This window comes from Anas acuta, chromosome 21 (assembly GCF_963932015.1).
Source record: "Anas acuta chromosome 21, bAnaAcu1.1, whole genome shotgun sequence".
Lineage (NCBI taxonomy): Eukaryota > Metazoa > Chordata > Aves > Anseriformes > Anatidae > Anas > Anas acuta.
The window spans coordinates 7636007-7654563 of NC_088999.1; the positions used below are offsets into that span (position 1 = coordinate 7636007).

At 65.9% G+C, this 18557-nt stretch overlaps 2 protein-coding genes across 9 annotated transcripts in view; both read left to right on the forward strand.

Moving 5' to 3' along the window:
* Positions 1 to 573: 573 nt before the first annotated feature.
* On the forward strand, positions 574 to 1615 carry NDUFS5 (NADH:ubiquinone oxidoreductase subunit S5). Its single transcript, XM_068657869.1, has 2 exons — positions 574 to 908; positions 1268 to 1615. The coding sequence occupies exons 1-2, from the start codon at positions 693 to 695 to the stop codon at positions 1370 to 1372; spliced, it is 321 nt and encodes a 106-aa protein (XP_068513970.1). The 5' UTR covers positions 574 to 692; the 3' UTR covers positions 1373 to 1615.
* A 6938-nt stretch (positions 1616 to 8553) lies between these two features.
* MACF1 (microtubule actin crosslinking factor 1) overlaps positions 8554 to 18557 on the forward strand; it is a 134974-nt gene continuing 124970 nt past the window's right edge. For 6 of the 8 annotated variants that reach the window (XM_068657731.1, XM_068657733.1, XM_068657743.1 and 3 more), the window contains exon 1: positions 8554 to 8788. In XM_068657731.1, coding sequence (XP_068513832.1) covers positions 8569 to 8788 — 220 coding nt within the window. In that variant the 5' untranslated portion in view covers positions 8554 to 8568. Of the gene's footprint in view, positions 8789 to 12463; positions 12627 to 18557 lie in introns of those variants that run through there. The other 2 variants (XM_068657735.1, XM_068657736.1) reach the window with 1 other exon arrangement.

The window sequence follows — 18557 nt, forward strand, 5'->3', positions numbered from 1 at the left end:
AGCCCCTCTAATGAGCCCCCCTAATGAGCCCTCCTGCCCACGGTCACAGCACTGTGGTGGGGGGAGGGCACAAAAGGCAAAGAATTGGGATGCTGTGAGACCCTGAAAGCCAGAGACTGGGGGCACTGGGAGCACTGGGGGCACTGTCTGCTGGGAGCACTGGGCACTGGGGGCACTGGGGGCACTGGGGGCACTGGGAGCACTACAAGCACTGGGCACTGGGAACACTGGGAGCATTGGGGACATTGGGGACACTGGGAGCACTGCGCACTTAGGACACTAGGAGCACTGGGAGCACTGGGATCACTGGGTGCACTGGGGACACTGGGAGCACTGGTGACACTTGGATCACTGAGAACGCTTGGATCACTGGAGACACTGGGACCACTGGGCTCACTGGGACCACTGGGACCCCTGGGACCCCTGGGAGCACTGGGCTCACTGGTGGCACTGGGCCCCACCAGCAGCAGGGGGCGCTGGGGCGCGGCACGCTGTGCGCCCTCCCACCACCAGGGGGCGCTGCCGGGAGGGCTCCGCCGAGCCCTTCGGCCGTAAAGCGCGGCGTGGGGGTCACGACAGCGGCCGCGCTTGACGGCGGCGGGCGTCGCGCTAAGGCCGGTGAAGGACGGCGGTGCCGGTGCCGCTCCCGGTGCCCGTCCCGGTCCCGGTGTAGGTCCCCGCCGGCCGCCGCCATGCCGTTCCTGGGGCTGCAGCGGCAGCTGGGCATCGACCTGGACAGCTGGCTGCTGCGGCAGAGCGCGACGCAGCCCCACGGCAAGGCCGGGGCCTGCCACGCCTTCGAGCGGGAGTGGGTGGAGTGCGGCCACGGCCTGGGCCAGACGCGGGCCCGCCGCGAGTGCCAGCCCGAGTACGAGGACTTCATGGAGTGCATGCACCGCACCAAGCTGGTGAGAGGCCCCTCCGTGTCCTCGGGGGGCTCTGGTAAACGGGGGGGGGCTCAGCTGAGCGCCCCGGGGGGGTTACGGGGGCCTCGGGGGGAAAGGGGGGTCAGGGGGTTGGGCGGGGGGTTGTGTGTGGTAGTTAAATGAAGGGCTGGGGGGCATGGAGGGTCAGCACTCGGCTTTCTTAGGAAGCAGAGAGCGTTTCTGACCCAAAATTTGTAATATTTAATGCTAAAATGTGTTGTGACAGCACCCAAGGGAAGGGTTAGTGTGGGTCCTGCGTCCTTGGGGCTGTGCCAGGGTTCTGCTTGTGACTGCCTGTTGTACGTCCCTGTCAACTCTCCCATCTGCTTTTTTTTTGTCAGGCTGCACGTCTGAAAAAGATCCTGGACCAGCGGGACAAGATGATCAAGGAAGGGAAGTACACCCCGCCCGACTACCAGAAGAGCCAGGAAGAGCCCAGGCCTTGATGCGCTGGGACCCCACCTCAGTCTGCAGCTGAGCAGTGAAGCCCCTGCAAGGAAAGCGCCCGGCACGGCTGGGCTCTGCTGCGGCTGCTCCACGCACCGCGGGGTCGGGGCTGCCCGACGGCCTTGCCCTGACTGGAGGGGAATGACACCTGTGTCAGGCATTAATTCCCTGCTAGTAAATGTTTCCTTTGGAGCAGCACGCGGCTCTGTCGTGTCCTTCTGAATAAAATGTATTTGAGTGTCTCTGTAGCTGTCCTGCCGGGTTAACGCCCTGAGGTGCTGCCCTGGGGCTGGGGATGACCGGGAGCTGTGTCCCTCTGACGAGGGCAGCCGTGGTGAGCTCCTTGTGCTCGTGTTCCCTCCCTGCCTCGCTTGCAGGCTGGGCAGTCAGCCCCAAAAGTGTGTGGGGACAGCCTAAAGGAGTAAAAACCCATCCAAATGTGTCCTCCAAAGCTCCCTCCTAAAGAAATGTCCACGCCTGGCACAGTTCTACAGGCAGGGTTTGTGGCTGGGCTGCTCCCAGTCGCTTTCCAGTTTGAGGTATTGGTGTGTGAGGTGAAAACTTGCTCAGAACACCTCTCTTTCACTGGGATTTGGGGCAGAAACAGCTAGATCCAGCTTCTCTCCTGTCATTTTGTTTGTGAGTTCTGTTTCCCTTGCTCAGAGGCTGGGAGGCTTTGCTCTGGAACCCGGTGCGTCAGCACCATGCGTTGAGCCTGGCAGCGAGCAGCGGGCCCTGCTGATGGCAGCTGCAGCAGCCCTGGCCCCTGTCCCGTGGCCCTGGCCGCTGGGGCTGCCTGTGCCACCGTTCCCTCTGTAAAAGGGAGGATTTCCCACATTCCTCCCCAATCCAGCACGGTTTTGTAACAGTGTTAAAGCAGGTGAGCAGCTGGAAGCAGAGAGGGGAAAATCTGTGCTTTAATCCGGGGTTTTGGTGCCGGTGATTGTGGGTTTAATGCTTCGTCTTTGGTCCAGGAGCAAGTGAGGTTCCCGAGCCTCCCAAAGGAGGAGCATCGCGTTCTTCAGGTGAGAACAGGCAACAGGCTGCCTGTTCCTGGGCTGAAGATGACCGTAATGAGCCCATTTGTCCCCAAAACATGTTAAAAATGACTAATGTGGTGGGAAAGAGTGGCTGATGTCATCACCAGCGCGTGTTCTGGTACCTTGCTCCCGAAAACTGTGGGGCTGGCATGGCTGTAAGGGGCGAGCTGCACCTCTACGAGGCACGGCACCGCTGGGCGATGACAAAAACGATGGCAGAGGTTTGTTGAGGTTGAGCACGTGGGGGAAGAGCCTGGGGTGAGGCTGCCGCGGCCTCATCACCGCTCTGGCCTTGTCAGGAGCCGTCCTGGGGGGGATTTGCCCTTGGCAGGGCTCGTGCAGCGGGCGGCTGCTCCCTTCCCCCAGCCCCAGATGGATCCTCGCGGGGCCCAGATGGGTGCCCGGCGCTCGGGCTGATTCATCGCGCGCGGGGGACGGAGCCGCCTTCCTGGCGGAGGCTGGAGGGAGCGGGGGGCAGCCCCGGGAGCCCTGAGAGCCCCAAAACCTGGGGCTGGGGCTGGGGGCTCTGATCTGGAGGCATGGAGGAGTTTTGGGGTCAACCTCGGCGTGAGGAGGCTGCCCCTGCTCAGCCCCGTGCTCACAGCGCTGCTTGTGAGGTGCCTCTCCTGGGTTGTGCCCAAACCAACGGGATTTTATCAGCAGCTTTAATATTTTTCTCCTGGTTCCTGCCCGTGGCTGGATCGCAGAAGGGGTGATCCTGGTCCTGGATGGGTCATGGGTGGGAATTTCTTCTGGGGAGGCAGGGAGGGGATCCGGGCACGGGGCGCCTGAGATCTGAATTGATCTGATAATGGAAATGGGGCGGCTGCCTCGCTTTATGTAACGGCCCGATAATCCTCTGAGATCCCGCGTGGTGCTTTCAGATATGAAAACTGTTTGGTGGCGATTCATTTCAGCAGGGGAAAACCTACAGAAGGGCGCTGGCTTTCAGGTGGATTAAAGAGCTCCGGATGTAAAGGCAGGCAGAGGGGCAGCTCCCCGCGCAGAAGCGAGGGGGGAAAACATCAGAAAGATGAAAGAGCTGCGTGAAGAAGCGGGCAGAAATATTCACAGCTTCAGGTGCCAGCACCCCGGGAGCCTCCCAGCAGGAGGCTGCCAGCAGCGGTCAGAGCAGGGAAAACGTTAACAGGGAGAAAATCACGGCTGGGGAGAGAAATTCTGGCTGGCACCGTGCGCCCTGGCACCCGCTGCCCCTCCAGGCTGCAGCGTGGCCCCCGTTTACCCAATGTCAGCCCCGGGGGTTCAGAAATTGGAGGATCAGGGCAGGCTGGGCCAGCAGGAGGTTAAATCTGAGCAGCGTCTGCAGCCGATGGCTCGCTAAGGACAAGGAGGAATTATTCTCCCCGTGCCTGGAGAGGAGCCGCGCGCCGTGGAGCCGCGGGGGGAGCTGATGTGGGGATGTGGTGGGGGCAGCAGCTTCCCTGGCCCCCGCAGGCGACTGTTCCGTGGCAGCTCGACTGCGACAGTCGTTAACTCGGCTGCCTTAACGAACCCCTCGCGAGCGGGCTGTGCACGGTGACGGCATCTCGGAGCCGAGCCGCGGCGGCGCAGGCTGGTGCGCGCCTGGGAATTGCTGCTCTGCAAAAAAAAAAAAAAAAAAAAAAAAAGAAAGAAAGCACAGGGCCAGGCTGGGAATGGGGAGAGAAAAAAAAAAAGGGCTCAGCAAAAAGGCAGCAACTTGGTGGTGTCGAGCGTGACTCATCTAATCGAGTTGTCCAGATGTCGGAGGAAATATCGGAATCTATCTAAACGCTCCTGTCTCCCAAGTGGCTCTTTAGACCAATCCAAAATCTAATTGCTCTGGCGATGGATGTTAACACAGCCAAGGGCAAGCGGGGGAATCGCGGGGACTGAGAGGAGCTGCTGTATTTGTCAGAGTGAAATGCCCTGTTAGAAATCTCAGCTGATAAGGAGAATAGCCAAGGACCTGATGAAAAATATTGAGGTCAAGAGAGAGAAATCCACCCCCCGCCCCGCGCCACCCGGTGAGAGGAGCCCATCGCTGCCCAGGCAGCACCGTGAGGGCGTTACAGGGCAATGGGGCCCGGTCCTCCTCGAGTTCCTGCAGCAAAAGGGACCTGCAGCACCCGCAGCACCGAGCCCTGAGGGTGATTTATTGACAGATTTACACCTTGGTGCCTGCTTCCGTGTCACTTTGGTGTGGAGCGAAGCCGCGTCCCAGCTGGGATGGAGGCAGCGAGGCTGGGACGGAGCTGGAGGTGGGAGCCCAGGGAGCCTCTTGGTGCCTTTCCCAAAGTCTTCCTCCCCTGGGGTCCTGCTCCCTCCTCCCCAAAACCCGAAGCCTGCGGGAGGTGGGTGCTGGGGCTGGGTGAGCCACCACCTCCCCGCAGCTCCCGCAGCCCCGTGCGTGCCGGGAGCCTCCAGCAGCTTCTCCAGCTCATCTGTGCCTTGGAGGGAGGAAATAAACAACTCCCGCAATATGAATAATTTATAAAAAGTCAAGGGAAAAGGCAGGTTTGATCTGCGGGCTCTGGCAAAGGTTTTAACGAGGGACTGGGGGACAGACCTGGGGGCAGAGCTGCCTTCCAGCTGATTTGCAGGGGCGCAGCCACAGCCCAGGGCTTGGCTGGGAGGCGTCTGCCCGTGTCCCCACAGCACCAAGCGGGACCCCACGACTGTCAGGGAGGGGTCTCCATCCGTGGACCCGTTTTACAGCACAGAAATGGGGGGATGAAGTGATTCAGGGAGGACGCGTGCAGTCAGTGCTGTGGTGGAGAGCAGGACCCTGCCCCAGCCCCTGCCTCCCCCCTGTCCTGAAGTAATGCCTCCCCTTCCCCGTCTGGGCAAAACAACGCCCGATCTTAACCCAGATTCCCAGCACAGCGAATCCAGATCAGCAACGTGCTGCAAAGGATTTTTGGAAATGCGTTTTGGGTGTGAAATGCATGCAGGTTGGAACAGGCAACGTTTCCTGGCCGCCTTCCCTGGTTTATTCAGGATTTAACACGGCGCAAAGTCACCCGGTTTGCTCCGAGGGCTTCTCGAGGAAGGGGCCAGATGCTGCCGGCTGGTGGCACCGCACAGAGGTGACGAGGGGACGCGTCCCTTAGGGCAGGGCTGGGGCACGTGGTTCCCCGTGGCCAGCAGCCCGGCTCAGCCTCGTCTGTGCCCGCTGATTCCTGCAGCCTCACCACCCCAGCAGCAAACGGTGCTGGGTGCAGCGGGCAGGAGCAGGAGCACGGCCAAGGCACGGGGATGTCCTGCGGGATGGGAAAGTGTCACCAATCCATTTGGGTGCAGCAGGGGGCAGCGAGGCACCCCATGGCACCAGCAGGATGTGGCTGAGCCACCCAACCTGTCCAGGAGCCGCATGTCTGACCCCGGGGGCTTTCCTCCTCCAAAGGTGTCTGAGGCTGCTGGCCCCTCAGTGCCAGCCCTCCTGCCCCCATTGCTCGCCAGTTTTGGGGTCGCTGTCCCCAGCCGTGCCAAGGGTTATCCACGTGTGTCCAGTACGGGCAGTGCCAGTGCAGCAGGGCTGGTGCTGGCCCAGGAGGATGTTTCTTTGCAGCACCCCCTTTACTCCATCCCTGGTGCCCGAGCACTGCTCCAGCCCAACTGCAGCACGATGGGGGTCCCATGGAGCTCCCCCCTTGTTTCCAGCCCATGTTTGTGTCCGTGAGGCCTCGGCTGCTGCCACAGCTCCAGCACCACAACTTTGGGCCCTGGGGGGTTCCAGCTGGGTGCCTTCTCCTGTGCTGCCCTCAACCAAGGCGGCCACAGGGATCCGTGTGGTTCCCCGAGATGTTCCCAAACTCCCATCCCTCGTGGGGTGCTCGGTGTCACCGTGCCATGTGCCACCACGTCCCCCCTCACCGGAGGCACTCGGGAATTAACCGTGGGGAAGGGGAGGAAAGGATCCGGATGGGATCTGAAAGCTGGTGGGGGAGAAACGCCCCAGGGCTGCACCGAGATCCTGAGGCACCGGGGCCACGGGGCTGGCCCGGCCTCGTGTAGCACCACGGGAGCCCGGGGCCGTGGCACCGAGCTGCCTGCTGGTGCTGAGCGTCCGGATCTGCCGTCAGCCGGAGCGGTTTGTCCTGCTCCACAGCAGCAGCCGGGGCTCTCCTGCTCCAGCTCAGCCCCTGCTCCGGGCTGCTGCTGCTGCTGCTGCCCCTGCCCGTGCCACGGCTGCTCCCCGCATGGACTCGGGGATGTCTCGTGGCTTCACAGGGAGGTCCTGAGCAGCACGCGGCTTCCCAGCGTGGCTCCAGCCCAATCTGAGCCTGACCCTGCTCCCTGCACCCTGCTCTCTGCACCCTGCACCCTGCTCTCTGTGCCCTGCTCCATGCACCCTGCACCCTGCTCCCTGCACCATGCTCCCTGTTCCCAGCCCTCTGCACCCTGCTCCCAGCCCCGCTGTGCTCCCACCACGGTTGCAATCAATGTGCTGCTGTAATTAGCCAGGGCCCGGGGGGAGGACGAGGCGGGGAGGCTGCTGGGGGCCCGGGGAGCCTCCCGTGCGCACCGGGGTTGGTGCACGAGGTGGGGGCCGGGGCAGCTGCGCGCACCGGGGGGGTCCCTGGGGGGATTCTGTGGCTGGGGAGGGGGGAGCGGGGAGCGGGGTCCGGGGGGGGGCCCCGGGGCGCTGCCCGTGGGGGTGCCCGGGCTGGCGCAGGGGCGGCACCGGGGCCGGTCCCCGAAGCCGCGCGGGGCGGGAGGCGGCCGGGACCCCCCCGCCGCTCCGTGCCGCCCCGGTGGGCAGGGCCGGGCCGGGCCGGGGGGAGGCGCCGCGGCGGCGGGGAGCGGCGGGGAGCGCACGGCGGGGCCGGCGGCGGCGGCGGCGGCCGGACCGGGAGCGCACGGCGGGGCCGGGAGCCGCGGGGCCGGGAGCGGCCGCACCGGGAGCGCAGCGGGAGCGCCGCGCCCTGCCCGCACCGAGCCCAACCGAGCCGAGCCGAGCCGCCGGGGTCGGAACCGGGGCGCGCCGGGGGTGAGCGGGGCCGAGGCTGCGGGCGGGGGGCGGCCACGGTGGGCACGGAGCGGGCGGGGGGCGGCGGCGGTGCCGCGGGAGGGAGCGGGGATGGAGCGGGGAGGGAACGGGGATGGAGCGCGGATGGAGGGCGGCGGATGCGGCCCCGCTGCCTCCGCACCTGCTGCCCCCCCCTCCCCAAACCGCGCTGCCCAAACGGCCCCGGACCCCCCCCTCAGCGGGGCCGCGCCCACCCCTGCGCACCGAGCCCCCGCTGCTCCCGCACCGCCCCCCCCCCCGGCCCCCAAAAAGGGGCGAGCGCCGCGGCCCCCCCCGGGGCAGGCGCGGGGGCTGCCCGCAGCCGCGGCTGGTTGATGGGGGGGGTGGGGGGGGGCTCGTTCGTTTTTTTTTTCCGCAGCTTTTCGGTGGGGGGCGAATGAATCACGCGAGCCGCGCTCCCCGTCGCCGGTTTTGGGGGGTCTCTTTGTTCGTGCCTCGCCGAGCACACACTGGGGGGGGGGGTGGGGGGGGGGCGAGGAAGGGCTCGGCTCCATGGAGGCGCCTCCTCTGCCGCCGCGCATCGGCTGCGGGGCTCGGGCGCATTTTTCCTGGCCGAGCTCGAGGGTTACAATGAGGATGGGATTGAACCACGGCTCGCGCAAGGTGCTTATTTGCCCAGCGTGCGTACGCCGCACAGCTCACCCCCTGCTCGCTGCAGAAAGCCCGACCATTTTCTCCTAACGTGATTAATAGGATTTTTAAAGCAGCTCCCACTCAGAGGGAAAAAAAAAAACAAAACCACAAACCCAGGTACAAAGGGCAGGGCAGCTCCCACGGCTCCTTCTCGCGCCGAACACAAAGAAACCGAAGCCCAAAGGCTGGGCTCTGCTTTGTGGCACCGAGCTGGTGCCAGGGATGCCGGCGTGACCTTTGCTGGCAGAGCGGTGGCCGTGCTGCTGACCCCATTCCTGGGGTCCCGGCCACCAGACCAGCACTGGGGACACCGAGGCAGCGCTCAGGAGCTCCAGGGAGGGGCTGATGTACCCAGCAGGAGGGTGCCTGGGCATAGGGGCTGCGGCGGGGTGCTTGCCCCTCCATCACCCCCATGGAGGGGAGGGAGAGGGAGCCAGTGGCCCGGCGTCACGCGCTGTTTGCTCCTTCTGCAGGCTGCTGCCCGCGGGGACGTCCTGCCCGCGCCGGGGCCATGTCGTCCTCCGACGAGGAGACCCTCAGCGAGAGGTCGTGCCGGAGCGAGCGCTCGTGCCGGAGCGAGCGGTCGTACCGCAGCGAGCGCTCGGGCAGCCTCTCCCCCTGCCCCCCCGGGGACACCCTGCCCTGGAACTTGCCCCTCCACGAGCAGAAGAAGCGGAAGAGCCAGGACTCGGTGCTGGACCCGGCCGAGAGGGCTGTCGTCAGGGTCGCAGGTAAGGTGGCACCCGCTGCTCGGCCGTGCCGTGGGGCCCCGGGGTGGGGGGCTCACCCTGCGGTGGCCAAGGTGATGTCAGGGGCTGTCCCCGTCCCCCCCCAAACTGCGGTGCAGGACGCCCATGTTCAGACCTCCGTGGTGCCACGGAGAGCGTGGCCAAGGTGGCCCTGCCGTGGTGGCCCTTGGCTGCTGGCCGGGCATGGGTTGGGGTGGGTGGAAGCCCCTCGTTGGGTGTGTTTGCGCCCAGCAAGGTGCCAGGGGCTGGGCATGGGGCTCACGAGCGAGGCAGGACGGAGGCTGGTGGGGCACAGCCTGGTGTTGGGGCAGGGAGGACACGGCCTTTGGCGGGGGTGTTTTGGCTCGGTGGCGGCTCTGGGCAGGGCTCGCTGTGGTTTGGTTCCTGCTCTCGGCACGCTGCGCTCAGACGATGACTGGGCACCTCGGAGGCTGCGCTGGGTGACACCGAGGTGCCTCATTAGGGGCTAAATGGGCTGAATGGCTCCCCCCCTGGAACAATGCCCCCGGCCAGACTGGGGGAGGAATTTGCCCCGCGAGGTTTTTGGTTTCCTCCCGGCTGCTGGCGGGGTTTGGCTGAGAGCTGCGCCTGCTCCTTCGCCACGGCACCCATCAGGTGCTGCAGTCACTGGGACCCCCAAAGTCCTGGGACCCCCGCACTGGGGACGGGGACACCGGGAGCCTCACCTGGGGCACCTGGCACCCTGGGGTGCTCTGGCTGGGCCTTTCCCAGCTGTCACCCCAAGGAAACCCCAAGGCCTGGCTTTGATCTGCTTGCAAAGGAGCACAAGAGGGGGCGAGCACCCACCAGCCCCCCAGTGAGCGACCCCGGCACTGGGCTCCCCAGTGCGGGCACACGGCCGCGTGCGTGCACACGTGTGCGGGTGGCCCCGGCCGTGCCGCTCAGGCTCCCGCTGGGCTCGGGGCAGGAAGAACCAGTCGCAGTCGATTCAAATGAGGGCTCCCAGCGCGCCGGCTGGGGCTGGGGGGAGGCAAATGCGCAGGGTGCGGCCAGGCCCTGCCCCAAACGCCCTCACTGCCGGCACCGAGCACCCGCAGAACCCAAACCGGCACCGTTCCCGCATGGGCGCTGCTCGCACCGGGGTCCTGCTCCCCCCAAGGACCCCGTCCTGCCGGGGCTCAGCACCCTCAGGGTGCTCAGGGTGCCGAGCTCGCCGCCGGGCTGCGCAGGATGCCGAGCGCCTGTCATCACGCCGGGTCGGTGCAGGCTGTGATTAAAAGCGAGGGGATGTCACAAAACCCAGCTTCACGCGGCTTCCCCAGTAAAAATAACTGGGGAGGTGCAGCCAGACAGCGCCGAGCCGGGGAAGAAAGAGTTGGAGACAGTTTTGTGTCAGCGGCTCGGCAAACGAGCTGAAATATTGATTCGGAGCCCTGCATTATTCAGCGTGGTGCCGCGCTCGCCCCAGCACCTGGGCCCCCAGGGGGCTCTGGGCCCCCCCTGTGGGGACAGGCGGGAGCAGGGCTGGGGGCAGCGGCTGGCCCCGGCCGCTGGGTGACCCGCGGAGGGGACAGCGGGGACACCGCGGTGGGGACAGACCCCAGGGTGCCCCCCCTGTGTCCCGCTGGCTCCTCCTGTCCGTGTCCTCGGGGACCCCCGGGCAGTGCTGGGGACACCCCGTGACAATTTGCTTCTCGTGGGCTCGGGGCTGGCTGTGGTGTCACCTCTGAGTGTGTGCCCTGGGGGCTGTGTGGTGGCACCGCCGCTGCCCATCCTGCTGGCATCTTCACCGGGGGGGGGGTCCGGGTGCTCGCAGTGTCCCCTCTGGCATCGGGGCCAAGGAACTGGGGATGTGGGGACGCAGCCGTGCCCTGGGGAAAGGGGTGGCCAGGGGCTGCAGGTGCCAGGGGCTGGGGAGGGGCTGGGGGCACCTGTCCCTGTGTCCTTCCTGGGGGGGGGGGACGCTGGGGACGGGGCTGTGCGTCAAGCCTGACTCACCCTAAATGAGTTTGCCCTTGGTCCTGCCGGGGTCATGTTCTGCTCGGGGGGGTTGTTTGTGAGAGTCTGGGGTGGTAATGGGTGATGCTGGGTGATACTGGGTGATACTGGGTGATACTGGGTGATGCTGGGTGATACTGGGTGATACTGGGTGATGCTGGGTGATGCTGGGTGATGCTGGGTGATACTGGGCAATGCTGGGTGATGCTGGGTGATACTGGGTGATACTGGGTGATGCTGGGTGATGCTGGGTGATACTGGGTGATACTGGGTTATACTGGGCGATGCTGGGCGATGCTGGGTGATGCTGGGTGATGCTGGGTGATGCTGGGTGATACTGGGTGATACTGGGTGATACTGGGCAATGCCGTGCCCATTTGGGAGCGGGGTGGGGACGAAGCCATCCCATGGGGACAGACGGGGAGGATGGCACGGGGGGGGCGCAGCCCCAGGGGACCCCCCCAGACCCAGGGTTTGTCCCCATTAGGACTGTGGGGGTTTTGGTGGCCAGGGCCGGGGGGGACGCTGGTGGCTGGCGCTGCGGTGCCGGCCCCACGGAGCTGTGGGGTGCGGACCCCCAGCACCCATGGGTGCCGCCGGGGGACCCGGGGGTGCCTGGGCGGTGTCGGGGCCCCGCGGTGATGTCAGGGCTGTGGGAAGGGGCTTTTCTCGTCGCCGTGGTTACCCAGCTGGCTGCGCTCGGGTTGCCATGGGAACAGCGCAGCCCGGGCGAAAAAGCAACGTCTGGCGGCGGCCAAAAAAGGCTGGGATTTGCCCCAGAAGGATAAGGGGTGGGGGCAGGGTGCTGGGACACAGTGCTGTGGGTGTACTGGGAGGCACTGGGAGGCACTGGGAGGCAGTGTTCTGGGAGGCACTGGGAGGCACTGGGATGCATTGCTCTGGGTGTACAGGGAGGCACTGGGAGGCACTGGGCACGGTGCCCTTGGTGCACTGAGAGGCACTGGGATGCATTGCTCTGGGAGCACTGGGAGGCACTGGGAGGCACTGGGACGCATCACTCTGAGTGCACTGGGAGGCACTGGGACATATTGCTCTGGGTGCACTGGGAGGCACTGGGCACGGAGCTCTTGGTGCACTGGGAGCACTGGGACACATTGCACTGGGAGGCAGTGGGTGGCACTGGGCACGGTGCCCTTGGTGTACTGGGAGGCACCGGGAGGCATTGTACTGGGAGGCACTGGGTGCGATGCCCTTGGTGTACTGGGAGGCACTGGGAGGCATTGTACTGGGAGCGCTGGGAGCACTGGGAGGCACTGGGATGCATTGCACTGGGAAGCACTGGGCGGCACTGGGCGCGGTGCCCTTGATGTACTGGGAGGCACTGGGAGGAGCTGGGACACATTGCTCTGGGAGCACTGGGAGCACTGGGAGGAGCTGGGACACATTGCTCTGGGAGCACTGGGAGCACTGGGGGCACTGGGAGGAGTCTCCGGGCGCGGTGCAGCCACCAGGGGGCGCAGCGGGGCCGGTACCGGCTCCAGCACCGGCGGGGCGGACCCGGGGTGGGCGTGGCCAATTTTGGGAGGGGGCGTGGCCAGACGGGTTGGGCGTGGCCCGTCTGGCGGGGCGTGTCCCCGGCGGTGATGGGCGTGGCCTCATGGTGGGCGTGGCCTCGTGGTGGGCGTGGCCTCAGGGGGCGGGGCGTGTCTCGGCGGCGGCGCGGGGCGGAAGCGGGGCCGCGCAGAGCGGCGGTGGCCGCGGCGCCGGGAGGGACGGGGGGGGGGCGGCGGCGGCACAAAGGGCGCCATGGCCGGGTACGTGCCGGGGCTGCTGCCGGCCAACCGCAGCCAGGAGAAGGAGTTCGAGCAGGCCTACGAGGACGTGCTGGAGAGATACAAAGGTGCGGCCCCGGCGGGGGGGTGGCGGCGGCGGCCCGGTTATGGGCCCGTGGGGGGGGGGGGGTGGGAGCGAATCGGGCTGCGGGGGGCTAAGGTGGTGGAGGGGTCCCTGGGGGTGCCGGTGGGTCCCGGGGGGGGCCGTACCCCTGCAGCCACCCCCCGTTCTCCCTCCTCCCCCGGTCCCGTCCCGCTCGGTGCCCCCGGTTTGTGCCCGGTGGGGGCACCCCCGGGGCTCTGCGGACCCCCCCGTGCACCCCGGGGGTCCCCCCGTGGGGTTGGGATCCGCGCCTGGGGTACCGGGGGCGCAGTGCAACAGAACGGAGCACGGGGGCCAACCCCCCTCCGGTCACCCCGGGGGTACCGGGACGGCCCCCCCCGGGGTACGGGACCCCCCCGGGTGTCCCCGGTCCCGTTCGTGGGGGCACCGGGGGTGCGGGGCCGGGCAGTGAGTGTGCACTTTTGGTGGCTGCGGGCGCGCTCCTTGGCGGCAGTGCTCCATCCCCCCTGGCTGTGCTGGGGGGGGGGGCTGGCTACCGGCCCCCGGGGCTCCCAGCGCCCTGCCCGGCTCCAAGCAGAGCAGCCGGGGCTCCAAAGCACCGAGCCCCCAGGAGAGGAGCTCTCTCCGTGCCCTTTTCCTCATTGCACGCAGAGAGGGGAGCGATGGATGTCCCCGGTTCGGGGGGTGCTGCTCAAATTTTCCCCCCATGGGCGCAGCGTGGGGGCCTCCAGAGGGAAAGAGAGAAAGCCAGAAAGCCCCTTGTGGTGTCTGGGCTTGGGAAGGCGCTGGGTGACGTGACCCAGCCTGTCCAGGTGCTTTGTGGGCTGGTGTTCAGGAAAAAAAAAAAACCCTGTGGGGTGGCCGGGTGCTGTGCGGAGGCACCGAGGGCAGCGCAGGGAGCCGGGGCTGGCGTGGGAAGGGCGCGCTGACACCCTGGGCTCTGCTCAGCATCACTCCTCCATCACTTCTCCCAAGTCCCAAAAGAGAAAATGAAATCTCAGGGTGTGATTTGAGCTGGCTGCAGCCCCACGGCCCCACTCGCCATCCCCCAGCACCGCACCTTGCTCCGGCCGTGGGCTCCACTCAGCAGCGATGCTCCCGTGGGCAGGGGACAACCTCCTCCGGGCTGCTGCGGTCGCTGTGCCGGCTGTGGGAAGCCGGTAATCGCCTGGAAATGCCCCGCTGGTATCGCTTGTGGTCTTGTTTATGGAGCCCATTCAGTGCAGGGGAAGTGAGTGTTTGTGCAGGATGGAGGCTGGAGGCTGGCTCCTGCCTCTGCCCCTTCCCGGCTCTCCCAGGACATCTCCTGCTCGCTGCAGGAACCTTGGGTTGGGGCTGTTGGCTCCGGGCTCCTGGAGGTGCTGCCTCTTCCCCGCTCCCCCACTGCAGTCCTGTGAAGGGTTTGTTTTTTCCACCCCCAGAACGAGCTTTCCACTGACTTGTCCTCTCCTGCTGCTAATCCCACAGGATCGGAGAGCGGGCGCTGAAATGGGGACCCACTGCATGCAGGACCCGGTGCTGCCAGCACCGACCCTAGGGGTGGGAGCACGGGGAGGATGAGCGGCCTTGCTCGAGCTGGGAGCTGCCGAAATGTGCGGGGGTCACCTCTGTGAGCGGAGCTCTTTGGTTAAAAACCAGCCTTAAAAACAAACCTAAGCAGTGGGGCCTCTGCCTGCAGCCAGCCCGGGGAGGGTCCCGGAGCTGGTGCGGTGGGCGCCGGTTTCCCGGCTACAGAGCTCGCCTGGAGCTGCAGAGCAGGGGTTAACCAGATGGCAGATCCCCGTGATTTCTTTCTTTATCAGGCTCCCACTGTAGGCAGACGAGATGCCGAGCGTGATTGGGGTGTCAGGTAGGTGTTCAGCTTCAGCGCCGCTGCTCGCAGCCGGACTGCTCCCGCGCAGGTTGGTGGAAGAGGCTGGAAGCAGCAGCAGCGTGGGCGCTGCGCGGGGGCACGGCTCCGTGCTGCTGCGGGGGGCTCTGCCCACCCCGGTGGTGCCCCGGTCCCCAACGGGGGCGGATGGAACGGGGTTGGGAAGCAGAGCAGGAGCTGGGAGCTGCGTGGGCTCGGGTGCCTCCTCGCAGAGCGTTGGCACCCTGGGGTGCGCCGCGTCCTCGAGGAGAGCACACGGCATGAGCTGTGCTGCCCAGCACGGACCCAGGCACCTGCAGCTGAAAAAGCCGAGCTTCCTGGGGCCGACACGGGACATCTCTGGGATCTGGGGCCCTGCTGAGAGCTGGCAGTGAGCGTCCCAGCGCGGCGGGGCCGCACCCAGGAGGCTCGGCACGGCGCGGCGTGGCGCGGCTCCCAGCCCCGCTTGCCTCATCGCCGGCTGGTGATGCTGTGGCACATGCCAGGACGTGCAGCGGCGCTGCTGACGGTGCCCGTGAGAACGGTGCAGGCGGCTGCGGTGCAGCACTCCCAGCGTCGTGCCTCCCAGCTGCAGCAGGGAGTGGTGGCGGAGGTTTTGGGGACAGGTCAGTCCCTGGGATGCTGCTGCTGCGGTGGCGGAACAGGTTGAGGGCTCTGAGCTGGAGGAAAAGCCCTGGCTTTCCCCGCAGGTGCCTGGCAGGTTGTGTGGCTTGGTGTCCAGTTTGGCCTCTGTTCCCAGCACTTGCCACGTCCCCAAATTTGGCAGGGTGCAGGCACACCGCGTCCCTGCAGGAAATCATGAGGCCGAGTGTGGCCCCATGGGCAGCAGCGCAGGGTGCGGGCGGTGCTGCCGGCCCCATGCAGGTATGGGTCGTGCTTTCTGTGCTCAGAGCACTTTAACCATTAACTAATCAACCCTGGTGAGATCCCTTCTTCCAAATAATTCACTCTTTTGGGGGGTCGGAGGTAGAATTTGGCGGTTAGCATCAGAGGCTCCCCTTCCCACCCGTCCTTGCCTTCTCTTCCTTCCCCACGGTGCCACGCGTGTGGCCCGAGGTGTTTGCACGGGGGCTGGCGTGTCAGCACGGCCGTGTGAGCACACTTGGAGTGAGTTTGGGGACATCTGCCCCGGGGCTGGAGGAGAACAGGGCAGGACGGTGACGCTCCCGGCAGCGGGGATCAGCACCACGACCGCCTGCATCGCTGCGCGGGGCAGCAGCCGTTGTGCTAAGATAAACATCATTCCTCGCTGGTGAGGAGCAGCTGCACGAGGGCTCTGCAGCATGCCAGCACCCCGGCGGGACGGGTGGCATGTTGGCGAGTCCTCGCTGCGGGAGGAAGCCCTTCTTCTTCCTCTCCATCGCCTGGGAAGAGAGGAACTGGGCACTGCCACCTCACCGGGGTTGCTGCTTTGGGCAGCTCCGTTGCGTGCTCCCCACGAGTCCTCCTGTGCTGCTTCCCTGGGCCCTTCCCGGAGTGCTCCGGCTGCCCAGAACCCATTAGATTTCCCCCACTGGACCCGATGACTCTGTTTTGGGAGGTGCAGGGAGGTGCTGAGGGGGACCGGCCACCCGGGGGTCTCAGGGCGGTGGCGCGGTGCCTGGAGCCGGCTGCCCACGAGGCTTTTTTGGTGGCTGAGGTGGGAGCTGGGCTCGTGGTGCACGATGCTGTTTTGCTCGCGTTTGTTTTGGACAGCAGGGAAATGAAGCTGGTGGTTTTTCTGGTGGCAGGACCCACCCTGCCTTGCCTGGCCAGGTTTCTGCTGCCTTTGCAGTGGAGTCACCGTCACCGCCGGCACGTGACGGCGCCTCCCGAGCTCCTCTCCCGTGCCTGCCGGAGGCTCTCTTGGCTGGGAGGCTCGTGGCCTCCCTCCTGCGGCCAGCCCCCAGCCCCAGAACCTGTTCCAAGAGGATGGCAGCAATGGAAATTGTGTCAATTCATGTCACCCCGCTCCGAAACCACCGCCGTGGCTCTGAACCACGCTGAGCGCTGCCGTGGGGCATCAGGGGACTGCCGGCTGCTCCTCGCTGCTTCTCTGCTGTTTTCCAGGGGAACTGCTGCTGCTCTGGGGACAAACACCCTGGGGAGCTTGGGACCATCGCCGCCAGCGTGGGGCGGCAGCGCTGCGGTCACCGCTGCGGTCACCTCTGGCACGGTGCCGCCGGGGGCGAGGACGTGCCGGGGCCGAGGCCGTGCCGCGCCGGTACCTGGCGCCGGGAGCCTTTGATCTCATTTCAGCAGCAGGTCAGAGGGACTGCGGATGCCAGGGCGCTCGGAGAGCAGCCCGCGGGGTTCTCGTGCTCCCTTTTTTTAGGTGCCGTGGCACTGTTTGTGTCAGTTCTGCCTCGGAGCCTGTTCCTCCTCGGCTCGGTGAGGCTGAGATCTCCGACCTCCGTCTGCTGGTGCGCGGCCAAGCTCCTTCCCAGGCTGGTCTCATTCGTGTCAACTAAGTTTAGACTGCAATGGACATACCAGGGCTGATGCCAGCAGGAAGAAACCGCTCCAGTCTCCCAGGGAGAAGCATAAAAAGAGGATTTTTTTTCCCCCTGCTCATTCCTGGAAGCGTTCTAACAGCATTGTTTGAATACCGGGGTGATTGATCCCTTTGTGTGCACCTAAAACAGACAAAATCCAGCCCGTGGAGACGCTGGGGGACGCGGGTTCCTCCTGTCTCTGCGGGGAGCACTCCAGCTCCTCCTGAGCTGTGCTGGGCTGAGCTGAAGCCCCTGGGCTGAGCCCTGGGCAGGGGCTGTGACCATGGGCACCGTGGTTTGGTGGGGCTGAGCTTGCATCCATCTCATCCCCAGGAAGGAGCAAAACTCAACCTCGTTCATCCCCCATTCCCTTGGGGTTGTTTCTTCCAGCAGCCCCTGCCTGTGCCCATGGCGAGGAACACGAGGGCAGGGCCAGCCGGTGCCTGGTGCCTTCTCCACAGCTCTTTAAAATGATGTGGGGGGCGCAGGGGCTCACGGTGCCTCGTGGGGATCCTCGGCAGGGCTGGATCCTGGCAGCCTGGCTCTGTTTTTGCAGGGCAGGTGAGGCAAGAGCCGCCCGCGGGGCGAGGAGGGGCGGCGGCGGTGGTGGGTGTGATGGCTGGGGAGTGCTGGGAGCCCTAATTACGGGGCTGGGCCTCCCGTCCCCTGCGCTGCACGGCCCTGCCCAACGCAGCCGGGCGCAGGATGTGTGCCCCAGCTCCTCTCCTTGCCACGTGCTGCAGGGCTGTGCTGCCCCTGCTCGCTGTGCTCGGTGGTCCCATCCCCAAAGGCACCAGGTCCCTGCTCGGTGCTGCCCTGGATGTCCACATCCCATATCCCCAGCAGCTGGGCTTGCAGTGTGTGCGGAGTGCCTGGCTCCTGCTCCTCTTCCTTCCTTCCTTCCTTCCTTCCTCCAGCCTTGCTGGAAGCCCCACATTTGATGTCTCAGCACTGCCCTGGCTTGTCTGGGGGGACCGGGCCAGCAGCCAGGGCTTGGGGATGTGCAAACGGCTCCAGGATGGGGAGGGGGAAGCCCTGTTGGGGAGCGCTCCCCGCAGAAGGCAGCGTGTGCAGAGGATGTTTGTGTTAACGAGCTGGGAAGTTTCGCTTCCAAGCCCACGTCCTGGGGTTTTCTGCCTGTGGATGAATCCCATCCGGCTCGGGGGCCGGGGCAGGGGATCTCCGGAGCAGGCTTCCCATGGGCGAGGTGGTGATGGGGGGGTCTGGGCCCCCAAATTTGGAGTGTCCCCAGATGGGGACGTGCCAAGGTGAGCCCTTGGATGCATTCCAAGGTGTCCCCTGCCTCTGGGGCAGATAAGCCCTGTGGTTCCTGCCAGGGGTGGCGTGGGGAAGCTCCTGGGAGAGGTGGCCCCCGAGATTTCAGGTAAGGAGCGGGGTGTGAGGAGGGGCTGGTGCCCTCTGGGTGTCAGTGGAGGTGTGAGCAGGGAAGCAGCCGTGCTGCTGGGGCCGCCTGCAGCTTGGGGGAGCGTGTGCCTTGGGACCAGGAGCCCGTGCGTGCTGCGTCCCCGCAGGCGCAGCGCCGGGAGTTCCCACCTGCCCCTTCATTTCCCCTCTTTTATCAGGAATCCAG